Source organism: Borostomias antarcticus (assembly GCF_949987555.1).
Source record: "Borostomias antarcticus genome assembly, chromosome: 2".
In the NCBI taxonomy this organism is placed as follows: domain Eukaryota; kingdom Metazoa; phylum Chordata; class Actinopteri; order Stomiiformes; family Stomiidae; genus Borostomias; species Borostomias antarcticus.
This window is the reverse complement of record NC_140235.1, coordinates 5,691,544-5,718,164: the sequence shown is the minus strand read 5'-3', so window position 1 is coordinate 5,718,164 and position 26,621 is coordinate 5,691,544. Positions and strand designations below refer to the sequence as shown.

Here is a 26,621-nt window from a genome sequence, read left to right as displayed (position 1 = left end):
ATGGCCATGTTTTCTGCTGATTAATATAACACTCACAAACACATTCATTCTAGATGGCCTTTATATCATGGGAACCAATACACTTGTTACACTGACTAAGACATGTTAGTGTACTAAAAGGTCTGTTTTAAATACACCATGTCTAGCTGAGTCAAGGATGTGCATTTGCTAGGAAAAGCATGTATCATACCCATCTAGTTCCATCTAAAGTCTACTACCATAATTGTATTCCACTCACACTTTCTTCAAGAAAAGCCTATCAGGATTCCTGTCAGTGAACTGAATACTGAACAATAATGCTGCATCAACATCACACAGAGGACCTTCTGGCTCTGGTTCACTGTCTGAACTGCAGCTCCGCTACTGGGTAAGGGGCTGCATAGAAGAGAGGTAGATATGCAATGAGATTTCTACTTCCTGTATGCTGTCCCCATGAAAGATCTTTTATCAAGCTACACATACATTTGATCATTAGCATTCAAACAGTACAGTATACAGTATGTATGCACGTATGATATGGATTGTAAACTATATCATAGGGTTCAATAGTGTCATTGATAGACTGAACAGACACAGAGCCAGTTATCAGGGCTAGCTTTGGCACAACTGTCTGCACCACTTTGAAAGGACCGGGTTTGACTACAAAGCATTGACATACAGATTTTTTAAATAAGAAAAAAAAATTACATCCACTCTTTGCTCTCTGTAAGCCCTGTTCTTGTTCTGAGAAGCATGGAGAGATTAAAACACCAAATACAACAAATTAATCTACTTGACACTGAGACTGGATACTGGAAAAATATAATAAATGATTAAATTACTTGGAGAAGCGGCTTTGAGAGAACTGACTGTCCTTGAATATCTGTAGTGTATAGTAGTACTGTATGTGTCTGTAGTGCATAACAGCTACTCCTCTCCACCCAGGTCCAGTCAATACTTGAATGTCTTGTTGTGAAGGCAAGCCTATTAAAGTTTTTCGATTGTGCATAGATAATGTCTATGCACAACGTTCTGTTTCTAGTGCTCCATAGCGTGGCAGTTGTGATTTGAAGCCTGTATTGTAATAATTTTGGGAGCAGACCGAAACATAATTGTTATGTACTGTGCAATGACATTTTGGATTGGATTATTTGGCCACTTATTGTTTTCTCTGTTCAACTAACAGTCAAGACAAGACTGTCAGCTTGAGAATGGAATGAGCAGCAGAATAATGAAACATAGGCTAATGACCAAAACCCCAGAAAACCAATCAAAACAAAAGTTTATCTAAATCAGACAGCCATGCTCTACATTTGACTGGCAGTATGGTTTACAATGCCCTCATATACGTATGTCTCAGCCAAAATTGATGTCTTAAACTATAAATGGTGCTCGGTGAGCACAGACCTCCGCCCATAAATGCATGTCAGGCTTCATACCAGTCCAAAAACCCCATGTCTCTGTGAACTTCCCACATCGAAATATGGCTATTTCACCCCCCATTGACAATGAAGGGGGGATCTTTCACTCCTGTGCCCCAAGTCCAAAAAATTAATGTGTTTGAGCAGCTCTGTGGCACCCCCCTCGGGTTGCAGACTGGCGGGGGGTGGTTCGGTGCACTCCGGACTCCCTTTCCCACTCCCTCTGCACACCCCAGTCTAAACCCTGTGTCTCTAGCGCCCCTACACCATGGAGGTACAATACTACAACCTGGAGACTGAATAGAAACATGGCCGTTATGGAAGTGGAAGTTGCTCACCCAGTGCATGAAGCCAGCTTGTGTAGTGGTCAAGCTCGTTATTACAAGTGCTGGGGGTCAGAAGACTATTTCCTTTAAAGACCAAGCGGAAAAGAAACGACTGGGGACAGAAACAAAAAATTTGCAAATCGTATTCTAATCTTATCTAATTTTATAATCATGAAGTTTTAAACCATTGGGCCCATTTTTATTTAGTAGCCTCCAGAAAAGTTATAAAGCGGTGTTTGCATTCCTATGGACTGTGAATGCGCCTCGGGAATGCTTGCACATGCTCAGTGGATGATCGTTGGGTCCTTTTTTAGGTTGCCGGTTGCCAATTTAAAAAACAAACAAGTGAAGACAGCTTGTAGCTAGAATGCTAGCAAAATATAGCTTTGTGGCAACATTATACGGACAGTTGCTAAAGACAGTTTGACAGAGTCTCATTATCAGATATTTAGGGTTAGTGGGTCTATGTTACATTTAAACTAACGTTAGGATTAATTCATTGTTGTCCACACCCAAATTAGCTGCGTTCTGTTGTCCACCCTGTACAATAGTAGTATTACATTAGCTAGCTTGTGCTGCTGTGTTGCTTCTCTCGTGCGCTTTGGTAGCTAATGTTAGCTAGCTAGCTAAGCAAATAGTAACCTAAGATAAGATAGCAAGCTATTGATGATTGTAGCGAACGTTAGCCATTATCATTTAGGAAAATTAACTAGCTAGCCAGTGATGGTTAGCTAGCCCAAAATGGGTGGTTGGCATTAACTGAAGATATGGTATTTTTGTTAGCAACCCACAATGTAGGGTATTATTCGATTTCTCATACCTACGGGGTGTAATCAGTGCCAGCGCGGCGAGCTAGGCAATTGCCTAGAGCGGCATTTTGGCAAAGGTGGCGAAATGTGAGTCAACCAGGTGCCAACTACTAAAATAAATATATGAATGGGCACATCAGTTGCTGAGGAATGTGCCAATCACACTGCACCTTAGAATTAGGCTAAACAATCAAGAGTATTGGTGATGATAGGCTTTTGCCCATCAGCCAAAAATGACTGGAAGTGAATGGACGGCCGTGTTTGGGCGCCACCCTCGGGTCGCAACCAGCAGGGGGCGGTTCGGTGCACTCCCCCCACACACCCCAGTCCAAACCCTGTCTCTAGTGTCCCTACACGGGAAGCTGGCTTTGCAAAAAATAAAAATAATAATTTGTGGATCCGCCCCATGATTCCAAAATTTCATTAAAGGAGTAGTAAAGAGAACATGCATGTTTATCCCCGTTTTAAGGTTAATTATGATCATACCTGTATACAATGGTTCAGATCAAAAAGTTGACAAAACTAGCACTTTTGAGAAAGTCTGATAATTGCTCTACCACCGTTTAGGTCATACAATGGATGTGGGTGGGAACCGTGAAAAATCTTTCAAAGACAAGAAGCTCACCGAGGGGGTAATTGGTGTCCATTGGTGTTCTGACATCAAATTCGCCACAAAGTATGAATCCTTTAGGGTTTTATTGATCATTTTATGAAATCCATTGACTTGTATTGAAGCGACCATTGTAGATGTGTAGATCAATCCACAGAGGGGATTCAGGAAGTGGAACTACTTCAAGGCATTGCGCGAGATCCTAATCAGTTCAAGCAGAAGTTTACACATGTAGGTGCTGCGACTAAATAGTTCTATGCTAAATATTTAAAAAGCCTTTCCAGATGAACTAGAATCTTACTTTATGGCGAATTATATGTCAGAACGCCAACTCACACCTCGGTGAGTTTCTTGTCTTTGAAATTAAGAGTTTAACATGTTTTTTGAATGATTTTTCACAGTGTCCACCCATATCCATTGTATGACCAAAACGGTGGTAGAGCATTTATCAGACTTTCTCAAAAGTGCTAGTTTTGTCAACGTTTTGATCTGAACCATTGTATATGATCATAAGTAACCTTAAAACAGGGCTAAACATGCAGTTTCCCTTTACGCTCCTTTAAGTTTCATGAAAATTGGTCTGATAGTTTTCTTGTAATCCTGCTAAAAAAAAAACGTTAAAAAACAACAACTATAAACCAATAAATAAACACACAAACCACCGAAAACAGTACCTCTCACCCTGCACTGCCGCTGACGGAAGTAATGATCAAGTTGAGAACATAAAAATAACCTTACCTCCGTCTGTGCTCTGTTCTGTTCCAGCTGGCTGCAGCCAGGATGCCATGCAGGTTTAGACACACTGTATTTTAGGACTTAATTAACCCTTTAACATTACTGTATGTCCTTTATCAAGCCAGACCTGCACAAGCCCTGAATTAAGCAAGGTTAATTAACATGATCTCTGGCACTGTACAAGCAGACTGGAAGGTACTAAATTACAGTAAGTGCATCAAAATGCATTAAGACAGTTTAGGAAAGATTTAAAAAGCTTCATCAAGAACCTTCACGTTAGGTTGCTGTGTTTTGAGGCTTAGTTCACCCATGTCCATATTTTATCCTTATATTGATGTACAGTACTGTATACGGTTTGAGTGTTCAGGAAAATGACAGGTTAGTATCTAATGAGTCTGTTTCAGCGCTGGCGTGGGTGGTGTGTGCTTCTCTCTCCTCTCTGGTCCATTGGGCCTCCTGAGACGGGGGGGGGGGGGCAGGCAGGGAGGGAGGGGGGCAGAAGCAAAGGGTGGCAGACAGGCAGGGGAGAGAGAAGGAGCCAGATAGAGAGGGGGCAGGCCAGAATGGAGGGAGAAAGGCAAGGAGGGAGGTAGTCAGGTGGGCACAGAAGGGGGAGGCGTCATGGATGCAAGAAGGTAGGCAGGTAGGGATGGAGGGAGGAAAGCAGGGTGACATTCACCTCTGGCGCCCACAGGGGAAAGACAGAACATCTCAGACAGTTGAGGAAATGAAACAATACTCTCAGGGTTAATTAAGAACCAACTGATTAGACTTGAGTCAAAGAGGATTGTCTTTGTGTACAATCGGCCTGAGCAATTTAGTTTTCTTTAGCAGGATATGGAAAAAATTACGATAAAGAATATTTGAAAGTCTTCCTATAATTACATCAAATTGTGATAGCAGTTTGGACTAATTCGAATTCAAATAGGCTACTAGTGTGTTAACAGAAAATGACCCTATTGTGATACTGTACAAGAGTCAAGTCTACGCTAGGAATTAAGGGAACACCTAATTAAAAGGAATTAAAGAGATTAAGGGAACACTTAAATCACACATTGCGGATTTGATAAATTAAATATTAAAGTTGAAAATCTTTATTGATTACATTGTATAATTTCTCAAGAACAAAATGACGTAAGAATGGTCAATGGAAACCAAAATCATTAACCCATTAAGGGCTGGATTCAAAATCACACCAAAAAATCAAAGTGAAAAATTTTGATCACAGGCTGATCCAACTTCATCACAACAACTGTGTCATACACCGTACACACTACGGAGCTAATGTGGCCCAGTAGTGTGTACGACCCCCACGTGCCTGTATGCACTCCCGACAATGTCTGGACATGCTCCTGATAAGACGGCAGTGTCCTGGGGGATCTCCTCCCAGACCTGGATCAGGGTGTCAGTGACTCCTGAGGAAGTACTTTGTGGCAGCAATATATAACATCCCAGAGGCGCTCAGTTGGATTCAGGTCTGGGGAACATTAGGGCCAGTCAATGCTGCCGTCATCCAGGAACTGCCTACACACACTGGCCACATGAGGCTGGGCATTGTCCTGCACCAGGAGGAACTCGGCCCACTGCACCATGAGGACTGACCATAGGAGCTGGACTACCTGTGCAACGTGAATGGGCTGCAGGTACCGCCTCATAGTACCAAGGTGCCAGGTACAGTACCATAGTGACAAGGGAACTAGCAATATGCAAAACTAGAGAAAATCAGTCAGAAAGGATAAGGAGAGAGAAATGGTCTGTGGCCACCACCTGCAAAACCATTTCCTTTTTGGGGGTTGGCTTACTGTTGCCCCTCCTGTCCACCTGTTGTTGCTTTCATTTGCACTAAAGCAAGTACGCTTCCTAACTGGACAGATCGATATCCACGAAATTTAATTGACGTGGTTATACTGTGATGATTAAGTGTTCCCTTTTTTTTAGCAGTGTGTATAACCTATATATAGTACTGTACTGTATACTGTATATACTGCTCACATACTGTAGGAGTGGATGACACCATCATCTACCTGCTACACAGGGCCAATCCCAACTGGACAGGTAGCACAGTGAGGATCATCTTCTATGATTTGTCTAGTGCCTTCAGTACCACACAACCCTTACTTTTGGGAGACAGCTACAGACAATGCAGGTGTTATAAAATTTTTCATTTACATGTTATAAAAACAAATAGAAATTTCTGAATTTCCCTGGATAATGTCAACTATCACTATGTTTTGAAGATGTACAGTAGACCTACTATATAACACCAGCAGCAGTGTTTATAAATTGCTTTTCTTCATTCAAAGTCCTTGATCACACAGGATATGTTCTGAGGCCCCTAGTTGGGCCCTGTGAGTAGTGTTGAATATGGTTGATTTTCAGAGAAATGCCTTTTAATATGATCCTGTTACATATTTCCTAATTATGATGATTGACCTCTGAGTATGGCTGTCGACTTGAGTTTTCGGTAAGAAACGGTGTCCCTCTTCCATAGACTTATGAGATAAAGACATTCCATGGCTGGTACACTCTGTGCCAAACACCATTGTTGTGGTTAGAGATAAAGGCCTGGGTGCCGAGGCGGCGTAGGTTAACGTGACAAAACAAGGCCACAGAAGAGACCAGAGAGACAGTCTTATCGGAGAAGAGACGAGGGAGGGGGGACACTCAAACCACATAAGAACGTTGCAACGAGACCAATACTTTGATTTGGGTCCAGACAGCATACAGAGAGGTCAACTGTCCATTAGGCCATGCCATCGTCTTTTGTATGTCAAACCTTCTGTAATAAACCGCTTTTGCTTGAGGCTCAAATCCCGTGTTGGAGAGATTCATTTGGAATAAACCTGAAAAGGAGACACTGGACTGTGTGGTATTTTGTGAGATTGGGGTCCGTCTTTTATTGAAATCAAAACACAACACAGAGCTGAAATAAGGACAATAATAAAAGACAACGAAAGTCATCAATTGGTGCCGTGTGACCCGGATCGGACATCGAACCCTGACAAAGTCCAAGACTGGTCGTCAGCCAAAGCAAACAGCTACAGCCACGGGAGACGCCTGGCAGTGCAGCTGTGACCTGAACGACCCCGGACAGACAATCAGACCCAACTGGGTGAGTGGGTTCGATATCCCGATCATAAAGAACAAATCCGTAAATATCAACTATACCACACATAGTCTCTCAACACGTAAAACAAAACCAGTACTAGATGTGTATGTATGTATGCATGGGCCCGTGTGTATGTATATATAGTCTAGGGAGGTTCACCTCTAGGGACGGGTCTATTGAACCCCTGTATCAGATTGATACTGTCACTGACCACAAGGTGATGCAGGCAGAGACTGAGAGGGGGGAGGTGTGGACATGGATGGAGAATGGGTCAGAAATGGACTCAGACGAGTGTGGCGACAAGGTCAGAAATTGGTTGCACCACAACGGTTGCTCCCTTATCTGGCAACACAGATTCACTTCACTGTTCTTATCATCCTCAGAGTAGTGGACTCAGACTGAAAGAATGAACCGTTTTATCAAGGAGAGACTCACAAAGTCATCAGTAGTGAAGTTAAATACTAAGGTACACAAGCAAGCATCAGTATTCGTCGCTGCTCCACACTTTTACCATTTACTACTGTCTGTTAATGGACGCATGCTTCTACTGTCTGTTAATGGACGCATGCTTCTACTGTCTGTTAATGGACGCATGCTTCTACTGTCTGTTAATGGACGCATGCTTCTACTGTCTGTTAATGGGCAGAGTGGACCTGCCACCACCGTCCTAGCAAAACACACTTCAATATTCAATTTTAACCCAACTCATACTACACTCAATATCCATTACCCCACTAAACAGCTAAAGGATACATGTTTTTGCACCACTGGGTTGATACTAGGCAATTCAGAACTGTGTGTGTGTGTGCCATGTTGTTTAGAGTTGTGACCCTAAATTCAAGACAGCATAACAAAGTAATGCTGTCAGTAGAAAGCCACTGGGACCCGCCCTCTTACCTACAGTAGCACATGGAACAGTAATGGGATGACTTGAAGCCATGTCTGTCTAATTATGTAGCACCTAATACTATTAGTGCATAATTCATATTAAATGTGATATAGCAACTTACCATTTGTAGGATTAGGAATGATGGAGAGACTGGTGGAGTGATGGAGAGACTGGTAGTGATGGAGAGACTAGTGGAGTGATGGAGAGGCTGGTGGAGTGATGGAGAGACTGGTGGAGTGATGGAGAGGCTGGTGGAGTGATTGAGAGACTAGTGGAGTGATGGAGAGAGTGATGGAGTGATGGAGAGACTGGTGGAGTGATGGAGAGAGTGATGGAGTGATGGAGAGGCTGGTGGAGTGATTGGCTGGTGGAGTGATGGAGAAACTAGTGGAGTGATGGAGAGAGTGATGGAGTGATGGAGAGACTGGTGGAGTGATTTAGAGGCTGGTGGAGTGATGGAGAGGCTGGTGGAGTGATGGAGAGACTGGTGGAGTGATGGAGAGGCTAGTGGAGTGATGGAGAGGCTGGTGGAGTGATGGAGAGACTGGAGGAGTGATGGAGAGACTGGTGGAGTGATGGAGAGACTGGTAGAGTGATGGAGAGACTGGTGGAGTGATGGAGAGGCTAGTGGAGTGATGAGAGGCTGGAGGAGTGATGTAGAGGCTGGTGAAGAGATGGAGAGACTAGTGGAGTGATGGAGAGGGTGGTGGAGTGATGGAGAGACTGGTAGTGATGGAGAGGGTGGTGGAGTGATGGAGAGGCTGGTGGAGTGATGTAGAGGCTGGTGAAGAGATGGAGAGACTAGTGGAGTGATGGAGAGACTGGTGGAGTGATGGAGAGGCTGGTGGAGTGATGGAGAGGCTGGTGGAGTGATGTAGAGGCTGGTGAAGAGATGGAGAGACTAGTGGAGTGATGGAGAGACTGGTGGAGTGATGGAGAGACTGGTGGAGTGATGGAGAGACTGGTGGAGTGATGGAGAGGCTGGTGGAGTGATGGAGAGACTAGTGGAGTGATGGAGAGAGTGATGGAGAGGGTGGTGGAGTGATGGAGAGACAGGTGGAGTGATGACAAGGCTAGGGGCAAACAGTAAGGGTAGGTTTGAATGTGCTAAGATATACAGAATGAACAGTATGAATAACGTGGTATGAATACACTAAGATACATTTTGAAGATATCTATTAAGTGCTAGCTAGCTGAAAGCCACGGCTATTTAGACCATAGCTAATACTAACGTTACAGCCACAGAAGCTATCTAGCTACGTTAGGTTTGGTTAGCTTAGGTATAGCTAACGTTAGTTGCTGGCGACGTTATGCTATGTATCACTGCTGCCTATAGTGGCATAAATAAATGTAGATGAAAATAATTATAAAATAGCAGACATAGAAATGATAGAACACAACAACCAATGCACATTATGCATTAATATTTATTATTTAGCGAGTTGCTGTCTGTCTTGCCGAAAACCATTCAGTTACAGCGGAGATTTGTTTTGGAACAAAAGAGAGCAACATGAACCACGTGATCGCGTGGCGGCGAGATCAAAGAGTGTTTCAACTCTAATATGAAACTGATTTTACCCAAGACACGCCACTGCTAAATGTATTTTCTTCGAATAACCGGCTGATTTATAACGGATGAAAACTATGAGAGAGATCGGAGTAACGACTCCACATATCAGTGCATAATAGTATTAGCATAATGAATTCATATCATTCTATATGTCATATATAGGCTATTCAATTAGGCTATATATGATGTAATATATCAGAGTATGGTGTTTAGGCTACTTCTCGAGGTTCTTCTGCCCTACTCGCATCGCACAATCGCATTTTGACGTGCATGTACAGTAATCGTGCTGCATGTAGTCTCACATGCAGTTGCACATCAAGTGTCATCATCCAGACACGGAAGTTGAATGTGAGAGTGAATTTTTTGGATGCCGTCGATACACTGTTCAAATGGATATTTCGCCACAAGCTATGGTGTACGAGACGTCGATTGCCGACAAAATACCGCCGAGCAGTCTTTCAAGATACCTCGATGGGGAATTTTGGAAAATAAAAGATCGGATACGTGAAGAAATATCCCAATGCGAACTGTTTGAAACGAGCAGGTTAGGTTTCGCACACTGTCTGACGACACATTTCTGTCACGCTTATCACGCTGAATTAAATAGGCCATATACAATATGATTTTAAGTGCATGATCAAATTATACTGTATCCCACCCTATCTCGATACGACTAATTCTTATATGCAGCTACACAATGCATCGGGATTAAAGAACAGGCCTATATGCCGATATGAATTATCTTCACTTGTTGATACAGTAGTAAAAACAGATATTCACTCCACAGTTATGATCTTACATTGGACCAGAATCGAGATCTCACGGTTGAAAGACTGCAATATATTTTACAGTTGCCAGTCATTCAAAGTCAACTCAAAGATCAGGTGAGATGTGAGCTCTCACATATCTAATGTTACCTTATCTGTGGTGCTGCCTAGAATTCATAACTGCCTACAATGAATAAATGCCCCTAATATGTGTATTCTTCTTTCTAGTTGAAGGAGAAACAGAGAGGCTTTGTAGCCAGGAGCTTGGTGATAGCAGAACTGATATCATCTGTAGATAATGCCACTGGAGTTAAGGTATGCCACTGGAGTAAGGTTTGTATGTAACACATGCACACACACTACATGACTTGAATAATTACCAACTAACTTCTCACAAGCACCCAGAATCGAGTAGAAGAGAGTAGAGTAGAATATAAAAGAACAGGAAGAGACCAGAAGAGAGTATATCTAGGTCTCCCTCTCTGTCCCCAGATGGGGTTGGTGTGTGGTCTGTACGGAGGTGCTATCATCAACCTGGGCAGTCCTGAGCAGAAGAACCGATGGTACCTGCCTGTTACGGTATGTTGAGGCAGGGGCGTTCAACTAAATTCTGGGCCCTATACATTAACAATCCCTGAGATTTTTTTCACCTACACACAGGCCCCCCCCCCCCCCCCCCCCTCCCCCCCTTCGCAGCCCTGTCAATCCTAACAAATTCCAGGATTTTCAAGGGCCCCCTAGTAGTCAGTTCAACCCCCCCTGGGACGCCCATGTGTTGAGGTCTCCATATTAGTCGCTCTCAGCGGTTATCGATCATCCTGAAGCACAGATAACCAGGTTTCTTGTTGGTGTGTGACACACTGTGTGTCTATTTGCAGGACCTGGAGTTCACAGGGATGTTTGCCATGACGGAGAGAGGACATGGGAGCAACGTGCGAGGAATCCTGACTGAGGCTCACTATGACCCCTCGACTAAGGTCATTTATGTCATTCGCCTAGATACACTGTACCCACATGACTAACAATGTTGTAATCTTTTATCTGAAATACGGTGAGCCAGAATCATTCTAAATTGCAAATCATCAAAAAAGATGATTTGATGATGAAGAGTATTAGCAAAATGGTTCCAGGAATCTTACATGTTGCATGGACAGTAGGCCTAACAGAAATCTACATCTGCATAGTATTTCTTTCTACACATTACATTACAGTATAACGAAAGGTATCTATTCAATCCAGGTGAGGTCATAGCATACCTGTAAGATGGATATGGATAATATGTTATATGTCAACATATTGACATGTCTGGATATACATATATATTAAGGTTGCCTACAGTATTTCCATACCCAGGTGTGATTGTGACACACCCAGCGGCGTCTGCTCTTCCTCCCTGTCCAGGAGTTCATCATCCACACCCCCTGCGACGACGCCCAGAAGATGTACATCGGCAACTCCATGAAGGGAAACTACGCCTGCGTCTTTGCCCAACTCATCGTCAATGGAGAGTCCAAAGGTTGGCTTCAACACTCTAGCGGGCTCCAGGAATTTCATAGCGTGTTTTTTTTTTGTTAGATAGGAGGTCAGCTGAGAGGGCGAAAGACATGTTTTTACTCGCGAATGTGTTTTCAGCGTGTCCAGCAAAGTACTGTATGTTCAATCAATCAATCAATCAAAGCTTTATTTGTATAGCGCATTTCATACCCAGAGGCAACACAATGCGCTTTACAGAGAACAAGGGAGGTGGGTATACGACCCACTCTCTACATATTCCAGAGGGAAGCAAAAAAACAGTATCACCCGGGGGCCAGATAAGTGAGCTGTAAAAATTCTTCCCTGACCCCTCTCAACAACAACGATCGAGCAAGCTCCACGAGTATGTTTGTGTACCGGCTAAGAACATTTATAAAGCAATACATTACATTAAATTACATTTCAGAGTAAGAGAGGCTAAAATTTTCTCCTCTCACACAGGTCCTCACTGTTTTATCGTGCCAATTAGAGACGGGCTGGGAGTCATGCATGCAGGAGTGACGGCTATCGACATGAAGCATAAGGAAGGTAGCTACTGTAGCACTGTCACTGTGACCTGTCCTCACCATGGAGATCAACACATGATTTGTATTGATTTGCATCTATGGTCCGATTTCTGTCCCCACGTCCAAACACTAACTAGACACAGCAGGCCTAGTTTAAACAAGACATTTGAAATGAAATCCTTTCAAATACGAATATAATTTCCATCAGTTCATTTTCTGTGTCAGGTAATCAAGCGCAGCTAAAATATTTGAAAGGATTGCAAATACTATTCTGTACAAGTCTGCCCCATGCAACTCAGCGAGCTCAGCTGATAGTGTTGAAGGGTTGTGAGAGGATGACTGTCATGCTGACTGCTCTGTGTCCTCCCCCAGGTCTGCATGGAGTGGACAACGGCATCTTGATCTTTGACAATGTCAGGATACCCCGAGAGAACCTGCTCAGCAAGTGAGCCGACTGAGCGACTGACTGACTGACTGACTGACTGACTGACTGGCTGACTGACTGGCTGACTGACTGACTGACTGACTGACTGACTGACTGGCTGGCTGGCTGACTGACTGGCTGGCTGACTGACTGACTGACTGACTGACTGGCTGGCTGGCTGACTGACTGGCTGGCTGGCTGACTGACTGACTGGCTGACTGACTGGCTGACTGACTGACTGACTGACTGACTGACTGACTGACTGACTGACTGACTGACTGGCTGGCTGGCTGACTGACTGACTGGCTGGCTGGCTGACTGACTGACTGACTGACTGACTGACTGGCTGGCTGACTGACTGGCTGACTGACTGACTGGCTGACTGACTGACTGACTGACTGACTGACTGACTGACTGACTGACTGGCTGACTGACTGGCTGACTGACTGGCTGACTGGCTGGCTGGCTGGCTGGCTGGCTGACTGACTGACTGACTGACTGGCATTGTTCTTGTTCTACGAACCTTATGAAACATGCCATCTATAGAGTTGTTGTGAGCTGCATTGATGAATGTGAATGTTGAATGTCTGCAAGCAAACACCATTTACTGGGAGCAATATGTCCTGACTCAGTTTCTCAGACTTTGTTTTGTGTGTGTGTGTGTGTGTGTGTGTGTGTGTGTGTGTGTGTGTGTGCATGTATGTGTACATCTGTATGTGTGTGTGTGTTGTTCTCCTTGCCCTACAGGTTTGGCAGTATGTCAGCAGACGGGCAGTATTCCTCTCCCATCCAGAACAAGAGTCGGCGGTTCAACGCCATGCTGGCAGCTCTCACCCCCACCAGACTGGGCGTCACGGCCAGTGCCATGGCCACCATGAAGGTGAGTCATCATACAGTAGTCAAAGTCAACTTTATTTATACACTGTAGCACTGTTCATACAAAAAAATATAGCACACAGTGCTTTACAGAAAAATAAAAAACAGTTAAAATAAATAAGAGAATAAAACACGACAAATCATATATGGTAAAAGAGAATAGAAAGTAAGAGAATAGAAAATAAGTTTTTAAAAATAAGTGAGTGTGTAAAAAAAATTACATTAGTATACGTAAAACTACATGATGATACAGTAGGAAACACAGGCCTAATCTCAGAACGCAGGAAACCTACCCTTTTCCACTAACTCAACTTTCTGATTCGAAATCCCTTCTCCCACGCTCACCAATTTGTGATTCATCTGAGTAACTGGAGATGAGAAACCTTCACACTGGAACATTGTCCAAATGTATATTCCAAATCCCACAATTCAATTACAGAAGTCACATGAATTATCTGATCATCCAGAGGAGATGTCAGTGTACTGAGTTCTAAGTCGCTTATTCACAAAGCGTCTCAAAGTAGAAGTGCAGATCTAGGATCTACATCAGGGGTCTCAAACTCAAATGGTCTTGGGGCCACTGCTGGTATCGTCAACTCATAGGAGGGCCACTTCAATGTCAACTTCAAGTACTACTAATTATAAGAAAGTTAAATATTTCTGAGAATGTAATTTTTCATTTCCATAACTAGACTCACAAGTCAGCCTCTAAATGTTGCGAGACTATTCCATAACTAACATTTTCATCATACAAATTCTAACCGGTTTCTATACATTTTAATATATTTTAACAGTTAGTGCAAATCTTTTTTCCTCACTTTTATTTTATCTTGAATAGCCTACATTTGTACTTTATTCTATTTTAGCTGCAAGATGCATCACTACTGTAAGTCTGCCCTGGACCTGTACTTGCATTTATTAAAGTTTGTTTCCATTTCTTGCCAGACACTTGAATACATTTGTAGTATTCTATTTCTTGCAAGACACTTATCTTATCAGCCCTCTCAGCTGTGTGGCTCATTTTTTCCTCCCTATAACTCACACTGTTTTCTTAATGTTTAGTAATGAATAACGCTTGACATTATATTCCTTTAGAGCGGCGACTTTTTTCTTGCATATCAGGCAGGTAGCATTTCATTGAACTCCACAAAAATACTGCAATGTCCATCTTTCTTGAAACTGTCTGTGTTCCTCACATTAGTTAACCATGAAAACATCTTCTCGGTGACTAGCTCATTCCGTTCATAGTTCATAGTAGCGTGCGGATTGATTGCACCTGTGACTGTATGCATCATTGCACTGTATGCATCATGCGCACAATAACAGCATTTCGCCCCACGTTTGAGCGACTTGAATTTCGCATTGTAGGCCTGCCTGCCGGCGCCATGTACAGTACAAGAAATGATTGTGCAGGCCGGATTACATTATATTTCTGACATCATGTCCCGGGCCGGATGAAGGGGTGGGGCGGGCCAGAAGTGGCCCGCGGGCCGGGAGTGATCTACATGGACAGACTTAGGACGTGATCCTAGGACGGCAGTCCTACTCTGAGGTCCTTGGGGAATGTAGTCCCAGACTGAGGGCTCTATTTTGGTCGGGCAGATTGTCAAAGGCTATTGTCAAAGTTAAATGCAACAGGCATAATTGTCCAATTTTGCAAATTTGCTCATGCAAAGTATACAGTATGTATTGCGATTATTTGTATCAAGCATAATCTTGGAGCCGGCAGCAACATTTCACTGTGACTACACCGTACGTTACATGTGACAAATATTGAATGGAATATATGTGAATCACAAGAGCTTCTTCTCCATAAATGTTCATGTGGTTGGCGACACAAATCACCCTGGCTCAGCGCATGATTCGTTAAGATTAGAGAATGATTCTCTTCCTACTGTCGTCCAGAGTGAAGGCGTATAGGAGACAATAGTTATTGTATCATTAAAGACGTGTCTTACACCATACTGTACATTGCCCACTCTCCCAAAACAGCATGAATTGGCCTCTTGAGTTTTGAGATGTCTATTGAGCATTTTCAACAGCTCATTAAGTAACCACCATTAAGTGGTTGTGGTTGTGGCAGTGTAGTTGCATGACCAAAATAGAGCCCTGAGTTGTCTTTGATATTTTAGTGTAGCCTACCTGTATTAAGGTGACAGCTAGGGGGCGGTCTAACTATAATACATCCCCTGCTCCTGTGTTCAATATAGACACAGCCCAGCATAGACAGATGGACTGAACACTGCATTGGTCACCCTTTTGTCTCACATAGATGTACTATTGCAAAAAAGACCAAACCTGTCCACTTTTAATAGACTCCCTGCTGTCTGGGTAAAAATTGCCAGTTTGCCAGCTGGTCTGTAACCCTCCTGGGTTCAAGGTTTTTATGATTGAAGACTGGCAGTTGACCAACAGAGACCTATCTCATCCACTGGTTATGCTGCTGGCAGGCTGAAGAAATACAAGAGAACGTCAAACTCTCTCTCTCTCTCTCTCTCTGTCTGTCCTCTCCCTCCACCCCCCTCCCTCCCTCCCTTCCTTCCTCAGAGGGAGTTTCTTGTTCTACTGAATTTGTTGTTGCCTGTGTGTATATGTGTGTACATGTTTCTGAGCATGTGTGAAACGCTCAAGTTTCCACTGTGGGGGTGAGAGCGTGGGAGGCATAGCTAGCGGGGAGGAAGGAGGGGTTTTCTCTGTGGTTGGCTTCCCCAGGCAGAACCCCCAGAACCGCCCTCCGAGGGCGTTAATATACCCTGAACCAAGACGAATGATCACGTTTGGGAGAGAAGAGAACCATAGAACTATGACTGGGCATGGAAACCATAGATGTTGGGTCACTGGAACCTAGCCTTCGGACCAGGGAAAGGAGAACTATTCAGCAGAACCATAGAGACCCGTGACATGGAAATTGCATAAGACAAGCACATAGGAAACATGTCCTTAACAAGAGCCCACGTCAGCCTTGCGACTGACTGACTGACTCTCTTTCTCTCCTCCACCCCCCCCCTCCCTCCCTCCCTTCCTCCCTCCCTCTCTCTCTCTCTCTCTCTCTCTCTCCCCCTCTTTCTCTCCCTCCTCTCCCTCTCTCTCTGACAGTTGGGTCTCATCATTGCGGTCCGGTACAGCCACAGGTACAGTGCATCCCCACCTCACAGACACAATTTAAAGTTTTCAAGTTTATTGCAGTTTAAAGCGCCTTTAACATACTTTACAAAACGTTGCAATCCTGTAAGGAGAAAGAGAACAATAAAAGGAAAGGGATTGTAAAATAGTAAAAAAAAAAAAAAGTGTTGAGGATGAGGTTAGGGTGAGGGTTAGGATGGGGGTTAGGGTGAGGGTTCGGATGAGGGTTCGGATGAGGGTTAGGGTGAGGGTTAGGATGGGGATTAGGGTGAGGGTTAGGGTGAGGGTGAGGGTTAGGGTGAGGGTTAGGGTGAGGTTTCGGATGAGGGTGAGGGTTCGGATGAGGGTTCGGATGAGGGTTAGGGTGAGGTGTTGGGCGCTGCACACCTCTACACTTTATAATTATGAACCCAAGAGTGAGATGAATCAAATAAAGTTGAAGACACAATTATACTCTTTGTTTGAATCCTAAGATTTAGTAGAAGGTTGCAACCAACGGTGACCAATGTGTTCTCTCATGAGTGCAGTCCCAAAATCATTCAGAGCATACAGACATTCTTACAGTATACATGTTTATCATAACAATATGGTTCTGATTAGCTAGTGTATGCTCTACGCTAGGAAGGAATGACCAAATATGGTGCTCTAACCTTCCTATCCAGCTGGTGCCTAACTAAGAACTAAGCTCATAACACAGACTAGATGGCTTGGCCACAAGGCCCCAGTGAATAAGTCAGTGGTTTACTTAAAACCATTATCCTTGTCTACATAGTACATTTGGCTCAATAAAAATCACAGAGTAAATGGTTTGATCAGTTACAACATGTGTTATTATTATTATTATTATTGTTATTATTATTATTATTATTATTATTATTATTATGGCTGTCATATTCTCTGACCTGCTGGTTCTGAGCTTTGGATGAGTTGTGGGTTATTGAGGGCAATGTTAGTGCAGCTGGACAGGAATGTGTTGCAGTAATCTATCTGGATGTCCAATTGTTTTGTATCACTCCAGTATATTTAGAGATTTATGATCTTGAAAGATCATAAATCTTGAAATCTAATCTTGAAAGATCATAAATCTCATAAATCAACATTCTAAAAACCTCCATCTCAAAATCCTGATCAGTGTTTCATCTTTCATTTGTTTTCACCCAGACTTGACATGTGTGTTCACTCCTCCATCTCTCTCTCTCTCTCTCTCTCTCTCTCTTTCTCTCTACAAGTCGGTTTGTTACGCTTGTGTGCATCCTCACATGTGGACTGCCTGCCTGCCTGCCTGTGTGTGTGTGTGTGTTTGTGTTTTCTGTTCCACAGTTTCCACTGTGGGGGCGAGAGCGTGGGAGGGATAACTAGAGGGGAGGAAGGAGGGGTTTTCTCTGTGGCGGCTTCCCCATGCAGAACCCCCCGCCCACACACACACACACACACGCACACATATACGTACACACACACACACGCGCGCGCACACGCACACATATACATACACACACACGCACAGACACGTGCAAACACACACACAAGTACACACGCGCACACACACAAGTACACACACACACACACACACATATCCACGTGTCTTCTCCTGCACATGGAGAACACACTTCCTGTTTACTAGTCTGGGTCCTTCCCTGTCCTTCGTAATGTAGCAGTGCGGGTTATACAAGGGTTTAACCCTAGTGTGTTCTTGTGCAATCTGGTGGTCTATAGTGTCCATACCGCTGTTTTGTGACATTTCACAACTCTTTTCGTCTACCGCACGCACGCACACACACATGCACACACACGCACACACACACACATTCACCAGAGACACCTGTGCTTCTGGTTTAGATGCACTCACAGATAAACTTTGTAGCGCTTCCACTCCGGCAGGTGCACACAGCACATGTGTGTGACCACATTTCGACTCACACACACTCCACAAAACTGCTGTTCTACCACATCAGCACAGAGATGCTCAAGACAATAGAGTACAACACACACACACACTTACCCTCAATTTCTCATGCAGACATAATTTGACTTTCTTTACCTTTCTCACTCCCCCCCCCTCTCCTTCTCTCTCCCCTCTCCTCACTCCTCCCTCTCTATCCAACTCCCCCTTCTCCTCCCCCCTCCCATTCCCTCTCCCCCTCTCTCCACTCCTCCCTCTCCATCCCACCCCCCCCTCTCTCCTTCTCTCTCTCCCCTCATCCCTCTCCACCCCACCCCCCCTCAGCCGTCGCCAGTTTGGGCCTAAGGACCAGGATGAGGTGAAGATCATCGAGCACCAGACCCAGTACCTCCGGCTGATGCCCCACCTAGCCACTGCCCTGGCCCTCACCTTCACCACCAGGTAAGAGGGTCTGCCCGGTGACCCGGTCACATACGCTGCACATGGGCTACTTCAGAGGAACAGCAGTTCTGGATAGAATGGGAATTTATAATTTATATAATTATCTCTGCGCTTTTCTTTTTTAAACATTCCTTGTAGTGGTATGACGGGGGGACACTGCACACATACAAGTGAGAAAGGAACACTGAATACTGACACTGTATTTGGCCCCTCTTGTCATCCAGAGAGGGCTGTGTAAAGTGTAATGTTTTTGGGCTCCACTAGATGGTGCTGCCGTCTCCACAATGCTTAGATATGAGATTCAGTTTAAGGCCTGATTCATAGTCGACGTAAACAACGCAAGCTACGTTGTGAACGCAAATTCCAACATGACTCAACGCAAGCTACGTTGGGAACGCAAACTCCAACATGACTCGAGAGCTTGCGTTCTGTGTTTTGTTTTGTGGAAACACAAGGAATTGCACTATTGCTTGTGTCAAGTGACAAATTTCGGCATGATACATGCAAGGACGCAACGAGATCTTGCGTGGCCTTGCGAAGCTTGCGCTTATGTAGTTTGCGTCGACTATGAATCCGGCCTAAGACTTGTGCCTGAGTATGTTGCACCATAGTAGAAGTGAGTTGGGATTGAAAATGTATACTTGCTCATCTTGTGTGTGTGTGTGTGTGTCAGGTTTGCAGCAGGTATGATGGACGAGGCCCTGTGTGCGGGGCAGGACCTGGAGAACAGTCGCTCTCTGCAGGCCCTGGTGGCCGGACTCAAGGCCTACAGCACCTGGGAGAACCTGGCCTGTCTGCAGGAGTGCCGGGAATGCACTGGGGGAATGGTGTGTGTGTTTATGTGTGTGTGTGTGGGGGGGGGGGGGGTAACCCATGTTAAGGGATTGCCCAGGGCAGGATTCCATACCACGCTTTAATGAGCTCTCTCGCTTCTGAGTCAGACACACTAACCATTGCGCCAAGAGGGACGTCCTCCTTGGAGAGACTGTCAGTGCTCCTTTAAGGAGTGAGTTTAACCAACAAACCTCTAACCGCCACCATTACACCTGAGACTCAATGATATTTTCACTCGGTTACGTGTGTGTGAGTGAGAGAGTGTGTGAACCTGTGCACGTGTGTGAGTGTGTAGAACAATTCAGTTGTTACAAGTGACATTATCTTTCCCTCAATGGTTTGGGAAATTACAGATCTTCTCTCAGTGTGTGTCTGGTGTTGTAGGTGATGTAAGGGCACGTTGAGAAACCACAACACAGAACTACTGTAGTAGAAGTACTCACATCTGTGTGTGTGTGTGTGTGTGTGTGTGTGTGTGTGTGTGTGTGTGTGTGTGTGTGTGTGTGTGTGTCTGATCCTACACACACTGCACGTGTTGGTGTTCAGCGCCGACATTTACCTGTTGATCTCCCCACTCTCAACACAGTGGTTGTCTAGTAGTGACTGTTTGCGTCATTTAACCTTTTGTCATTGGATTTGCATGTATGAAAGAGAAATATCCAATTTGTCAAAAATAATTGAAAGTGAGTCTGACCTTTTTAAAATGTAGTCATAACGCACTATACTATACGTAGGCTACTTTGTACAGTGATGTTGCTGTCTTTATGCGTTTCTTTCTGCTCTCCTTCCTTCAGGGTTTTATGATGGAGAACCGTATCCCTGCGCTGAAGTGCGACTCTGACGTGTTCGTCACCTTCGAAGGGGACAACGTCGTCATGCTGCAGGTACGACGACCAGTGATTGGTGACTCAGAGGCCATGTTGTACCGCTAGGCTCTGAAACTCTGACTGCTGCAGTAGGCTTGTAGTAGTTTACCAGGTTTTGGTTTGCAAGGAATGCATAATATGTCTCATTTGGGTGGTGTTTCGTTTGTCATCTGGACTCTTTCCAATCTTCTGGGCCGCGTTTCCCAGAGCCTCCTTAGCTACCTCCTAAGGTAGAGGAGCATCAGAAGGTATATCATACATCAAGCTTACGATGTACCTTCAGAAGAAGAAACACAAGCGTGAAACCAAGCACAAATCAGGGTCATCTGGTACTAAGCGGGAAAAAGCCAAGAGGTCAAAACTACGTTCAGAAATCAACGTTCCTGAGACCCCTGCTAGCCCCAAGAAGAGATGAACCCCTCCAGAAGGCAAGAGAGTGGTTACCTACAAACCTAGGGAGGAAAACCAGGAGATTGTGAGGCCTAAGGATGGAAGCCTTAAGTGGAGGGAAAATGAACACTCAGTACGCAATCGTGACAGCAGGAACTGGCCTCAACAACGGCCTCAACAGTGATCTGCCTCACACTGGTCTCAACAGAGCCCTGCGTCACACTGGCCTCAACAGTGATCTTCCTCACACTGGTCTCAACAGTGATCTTCCTCATACTGGCCTCAACAGAGCCCTGCCTCACACTGGCCTCAACAGTGATCTGCCTCACACTGGTCTCAACAGAGCCCTGCCGCACACTGGTCTCAACAGAGCCCTGCCTCACACTGGCCTCAACAGTGATCTGCCTCACACTGGTCTCAACAGAGCCCTGCCTCACACTGGTCTCAACAGAGCCCTGCCTCACACTGGTCTCAACAGAGCCCTGCCGCACACTGGTCTCAACAGAGCCCTGCCTCACACTGGTCTCAACAGAGCCCTGCCTCACACTGGCCTCAACAGTGATCTGCCTCACACTGGCCTCAACAGAGCCCTGCCTCACACTGGTCTCAACAGAGCCCTGCCTCACACTGGCCTCAACAGTGATCTGCCTCACACTGGCCTCAACAGTGATCTGCCTCCCTCTGGTCTCAACAGTGATCTGCCTCACACTGGCCTCAACAGTGATCTGCCTCACACTGGCCTCAACAGTGATCTGCCTCACACTGGCCTCAACAGTGATCTTCCTCACACTGGTCTCAACAGTGATCTTCCTCATACTGGCCTCAACAGAGCCCTGCCTCACACTGGCCTCAACAGAGCGCTGCCTCACACTGGTCTCAACAGAGCCCTGCGTCACACTGGCCTCAACAGTGATCTGCCTCACACTGGCCTCAACAGTGATCTTCCTCACACTGGCCTCAACAGTGATCTGCCTCACACTGGCCTCAACAGAGTCCTGCCTCACACTGGTCTCAACAGTGATCTGCCTCACACTGGTCTCAACAGTGATCTGCCTCACACTGGTCTCAACAGTGATCTGCCTCACACTGGTCTCAACAGTGATCTGCCTCACACTGGTCTCAACAGAGCCCTGCCTCACACTGGCCTCAACAGAGTCCTGCCTCACACTGGCCTCAACAGAGTCCTGCCTCACACTGGCCTCAACAGAGTCCTGCCTCACACTGGCCTCAACAGTGATCTGCCTCACACTGGTCTCAACAGAGCCCTGCCTCACACTGGCCTCAACAGAGTCCTGCCTCACACTGGCCTCAACAGTGATCTGCCTCACACTGGCCTCACCGGCGTCCTGCTCCACACTGGTTCCCTAAGGGTCCAGGGACTCCTAGAAGGGAGGTGGTACCCGTATCGTCTGCAGAGGGACAAAGGGGGCTCCCAGAAGACAATTCGATTCAAGGATGGACCACTCAGGGCCCAGAAGACAGAGTGATTCAAGATTCGACCACTCAGGGCCCAGAGGACAAAGTGATTCAAGAAGAGACCACACGGGGTTCTATGTGCAGGCTGCGGATTGCACGGTCCCCTGTTCGATCCCAGCTCCCGGAGTGTACCGAAGTGTCATTGAGGAAGACACTGAACCCCAAAATCACGCATGTACGGCACGGTGGCATAGTACCTAGTACAGTACCTGTCGCCTCACAGCAAGAAGATCTTGGGCGTTTCTGTGCAGAGTGTCCATGTTCACCCCATGTTTTCCCAAAAAGAACCCAATACGAAAAACCTGCAGAAGAACAGATGGCTAACGCTGTCTGTCCCTAATGAAGATGGACAGGAGCGCTTGGTTGGTCCCCGAGGCGCGTCCCCTGCACGCCACCTACTGTCTGCTCCCGGCTGCCCTCGGAGGACAGAAGACAGGATGGGTTAAGAGGACAATTTCATCAGTGGACACTCCTGTCACTCCGTGTGTGTGTGTGTGTGTTTCGGCGTTGACGCGCCATCACCGCGTGCTGTGCAACCACTATATGACAGTAAAAGTTGTTTGTTTTAAAGGTTGTTTGTTGTTTTGCCTGCCGATCTCTATCACCTATTCTGAAGTGAACCATCTCAACCACCCCTTTACCGTGACTTGACCCTGGCCTTAATAGGTCATTATTTAAATAACTTTTATTTCTACAGTTCAGTGAATCAGTTTATTGGGCTCTGACCTCTGACCTGGCCTTTGTGTGCAGGTGGTGGTGCGAGAGCTGCTGACCCAGTACACCCGGCAGATGACGGGCAGTGTGGTGGCCGGGCTCATCAGGACCTGGTCCAGCTCCGTCTCCGACAGCCTCAGAACCAGGTCAGCTCAGCCAGTCACACCACTGAGCTCATCATCCAATCAGACGGTCAATTGTCCAGCTGGTACCAGAGTTTAGACTAGCACTATTAGTTTTTGTTTGACTAATTCTACATATACAGTATATGTATAATGTATTAACGCTTCGCCGAATACGTAAAATTGATATTTTCATCTCTGTGGGGAATTGGCTGGGCATAGCTGTTTAGGACCTGTACACACTGAAAGACGTTTGACTTCCTATTAGGGGTGTAATGATATATTGTTCCATGAGATATCGTGATATAAAAACATGATGATATGCATTGTGGAGATGAAAAACGTCTCGCAATATTAAAAACAAAAATCCTTTTTTTTTTTTAAATTTCTTTTTTTTTTTTTACTTACGTAAAGCGATTTTGGGGACCCAGAAAAGCGATATACAAATTTGCTGTAATATTATTAGGAGTCACCGAAGGTGTGTAGAACCCTATTGTAATTGTTGGTTTTCGTATTATTTTCCTTGATGCCCTCGAATAACTCTTGAAGTCCTCAACCAAAAATGCTGTAACTCGGCATGTCGCAACTACAGACCATGAGTAACTATGCCACAAAGACTCACCATGATTCGCCCACCTATGATTCGCCCATAGGTGGCGCTATAATAAGCAATTTACCATACAATGCTGCCATGTCCCCCCGATTAACGAAAATGTATGAAACTTGGTAGACATACTTCATTCCTCATGAGGAACACTTTCCGATTTGGACCCATGATCTCCGCCATGATGGATTTGGCTGCAGGTCGAAAATTTGGTAAAACTTACAAAATGTTTCTTCTCATAAACCTCAAGTCCGATCGGTCTGAAATTTCATAAATATGTTTAAGGTGCATGTCTCCCTATAGGGTGCTCACAGCTAAGAGATATTAGAGTTATAATATTGTATCGTATCGATTTCATGAACCCAATATCGCGTATCGTATCGTGTGCTGAGTGTAGCGTTACACCCCTACTTCCTATGACAGATTAGTATATCTGTATTGGCTACACTGTATATTCCGGTCGTGAAGACAGTTCTTGTACATCCTGCACTTAGTTGGAGCCCCCTCCCATCGTAAGATGACCCCCTCCCATCTTAAGATAACCCCCCTTCTCAGCAGCCAGGCTGTGTGTAAAGGCCTCTCTTACCGATTACAGTGACGTGTGATGTCTTCTGACCCTGACCCAGAAATACACAATCACCCTCTTAATAGGTCCCATTCACACCAATCAGCAACGTCATATCTTGTTCTCACAAGTCACATTTCGATGTTTACTAAGAATATGTTTTGCACTTGTAGCTCTAGGAATGTAGTCATCTGAGTGACCACAGTTTTCCCAGAATAAACCAGTGTAGTAATTATAGCTTCAGATACTATTCTCATCCTCGAAGTCTGCCAGGTTGTTGTGCGTGTGTGTGTGTGTGTGTGTGTATTAACATATGTGTGCATATGTACAGTATATCTGGGTATATATTTACTGAATGTGAGTATGTGCACTTGCGTGCGTGTGTGTGTGTTACTGTTGTTTCCCCCTGACATCCTCCTGTCTTCGTCCAGTTTCCTGGGGTTCAGCGTGGACCAGGTGGGGGACCTGAGCTTCCTGCTGAAGGCCCTGACCTACAGGGAGAGGGTCCTACAGCGCAGCCTGGCCGCGAGGCTCTACGCCAAGGTCAGCTCCACCACAGCGACACACACTTACTCTGCTAGAGAATATCTTCTATATACCGATGCTTATAGTGCTTTGAGGAAGTCTTATGAAGCCTTTATGAAGTCTTATGATGCCTGTATGAAGAAATAAACAGGCACCTTCATCATGATATGAAAAGGGTGCTTGGATGAACCCTCTTCATGATATGTCCCGATGCTTATAGTGCTTTGAGGTAGTCTTATGAAGCCTTTATGAAGTCTTATGAAGCCTGTGTGATGTCTTGCGGAGCCTGTGTGAAGTTATATGAGGTCAAAAAAAAGCTTGGGTGAAATCCTGTGACGTCTTTATGGGGTCTAATGAAGTGTTTATCTTTATCCTCACTGCTGTTCCCTGCAGGTCGAGAGAAACAAAGACCCGTTCTTCGATGCCTGGAACTCCTGCCTACATCATGTGACCTGTCTGGCACTGGCTCACATACACAGAGGTGGGTGGATCTAGGACCAGAGGGCCCCTTCCCCCAAAACCTAGCCCCCAAAGCCTGTCCTTTGTAACCTTCCATCTTGGTTGTCCATCGAATCCGATGATGATTATGTCCACTTCTGTCTTCTATTGGCGAATTCTTTTTTGATGGGTGAATAGTCCTATCCTGGACCCACAAGTCCTACTGCAGGTTGGACACGTATATGTGGTGGTATCCATGGGTGTTTCCTCCCGAGTCTCCTTTGCCGTCTGCTGGCCGTCCTCTCCTCCTCCTCCAGCGTGTGGGTCCCATCCAGGCTCCACTGCCACCGGTTGTTAAGGTCAGCAGTGACATCCTCCTGGGCCCTGTACTACGAAACAGGATTACGGGGTTAACGCGATAACTTCAGGTTCAAGCCTGGTTTATCCGTATCACAAAGGTGGATCACTTTTCACCGTGCTGTATCGCCATGATAACTTATGCTGCCGAGCTAACTTGCTCCGGGGCAGGTTAAGTTCCAGATTACGGATCAAAACTTATGAAAGCAAGCCTGTGCCAGATGACCTGAGAGGTCTGGATGGTTCATAACGTAGCAGCAGATCAGAAATATATTTTGGCCCTAAACCATTCAGTGCTTTATAAACCAACAGCAGTATTTTAAAGGACACACACAATGCAAATTTTCAACAATTTCAAATAAGTCTTTGGGGTCCCCAATACATGTCTTTGAGTATTTTACCAGAAAATACCACTCGGATTGAGTGTTATGCCAAGCCCAATATGCCTATTTTGAGCTGCGCTCCAAACCGCCAGGATTTAGGTTTTTTTTCCTATGCAAATGAGCTGCTCCTCCTCCACGCCCACTCCGTGATGTCATTCCATTGAGAACGAAAGCGTGAGAGAGTGTAGCTACGATACTGAAACAGTTTTGCGGTGCAATCATAGTTTGCCAGAGCAAGGCGAATGTTACACTAGGGTTACACAAACACAATATCATTCAACATCGAATCCTTACATTTACTTTCACATTTGCTGTCTAACAGCAGTCCA

General features: G+C 45.2%; 1 protein-coding gene across 4 annotated transcripts in view; it reads left to right on the top strand.

Moving 5' to 3' along the window:
- The first annotated feature begins 9,812 nt into the window (after positions 1 to 9,812).
- acoxl (acyl-CoA oxidase-like) overlaps positions 9,813 to 26,621 on the top strand; it is a 31,784-nt gene continuing 14,975 nt past the window's right edge. For 2 of the 4 annotated variants that reach the window (XM_084461537.1, XM_084461536.1), the window contains exons 1-16: positions 9,813 to 9,992; positions 10,236 to 10,332; positions 10,444 to 10,548; positions 10,708 to 10,794; positions 11,094 to 11,192; positions 11,617 to 11,731; positions 12,190 to 12,276; positions 12,627 to 12,699; positions 13,426 to 13,558; positions 16,651 to 16,685; positions 18,902 to 19,018; positions 19,692 to 19,845; positions 20,647 to 20,736; positions 23,335 to 23,444; positions 25,021 to 25,132; positions 25,508 to 25,595. In XM_084461537.1, the coding sequence (XP_084317663.1) occupies positions 9,838 to 9,992; positions 10,236 to 10,332; positions 10,444 to 10,548; positions 10,708 to 10,794; positions 11,094 to 11,192; positions 11,617 to 11,731; positions 12,190 to 12,276; positions 12,627 to 12,699; positions 13,426 to 13,558; positions 16,651 to 16,685; positions 18,902 to 19,018; positions 19,692 to 19,845; positions 20,647 to 20,736; positions 23,335 to 23,444; positions 25,021 to 25,132; positions 25,508 to 25,595 (1,657 nt within the window). In that variant the 5' untranslated portion in view covers positions 9,813 to 9,837. Of the gene's footprint in view, positions 9,993 to 10,235; positions 10,333 to 10,443; positions 10,549 to 10,707; positions 10,795 to 11,093; positions 11,193 to 11,616; positions 11,732 to 12,189; positions 12,277 to 12,626; positions 12,700 to 13,425; positions 13,559 to 16,650; positions 16,686 to 18,901; positions 19,019 to 19,691; positions 19,846 to 20,646; positions 20,737 to 23,334; positions 23,445 to 25,020; positions 25,133 to 25,507; positions 25,596 to 25,750; positions 25,912 to 26,621 lie in introns of all 4 variants that reach the window. The other 2 variants (XR_014631322.1, XM_084461538.1) reach the window with 2 other exon arrangements.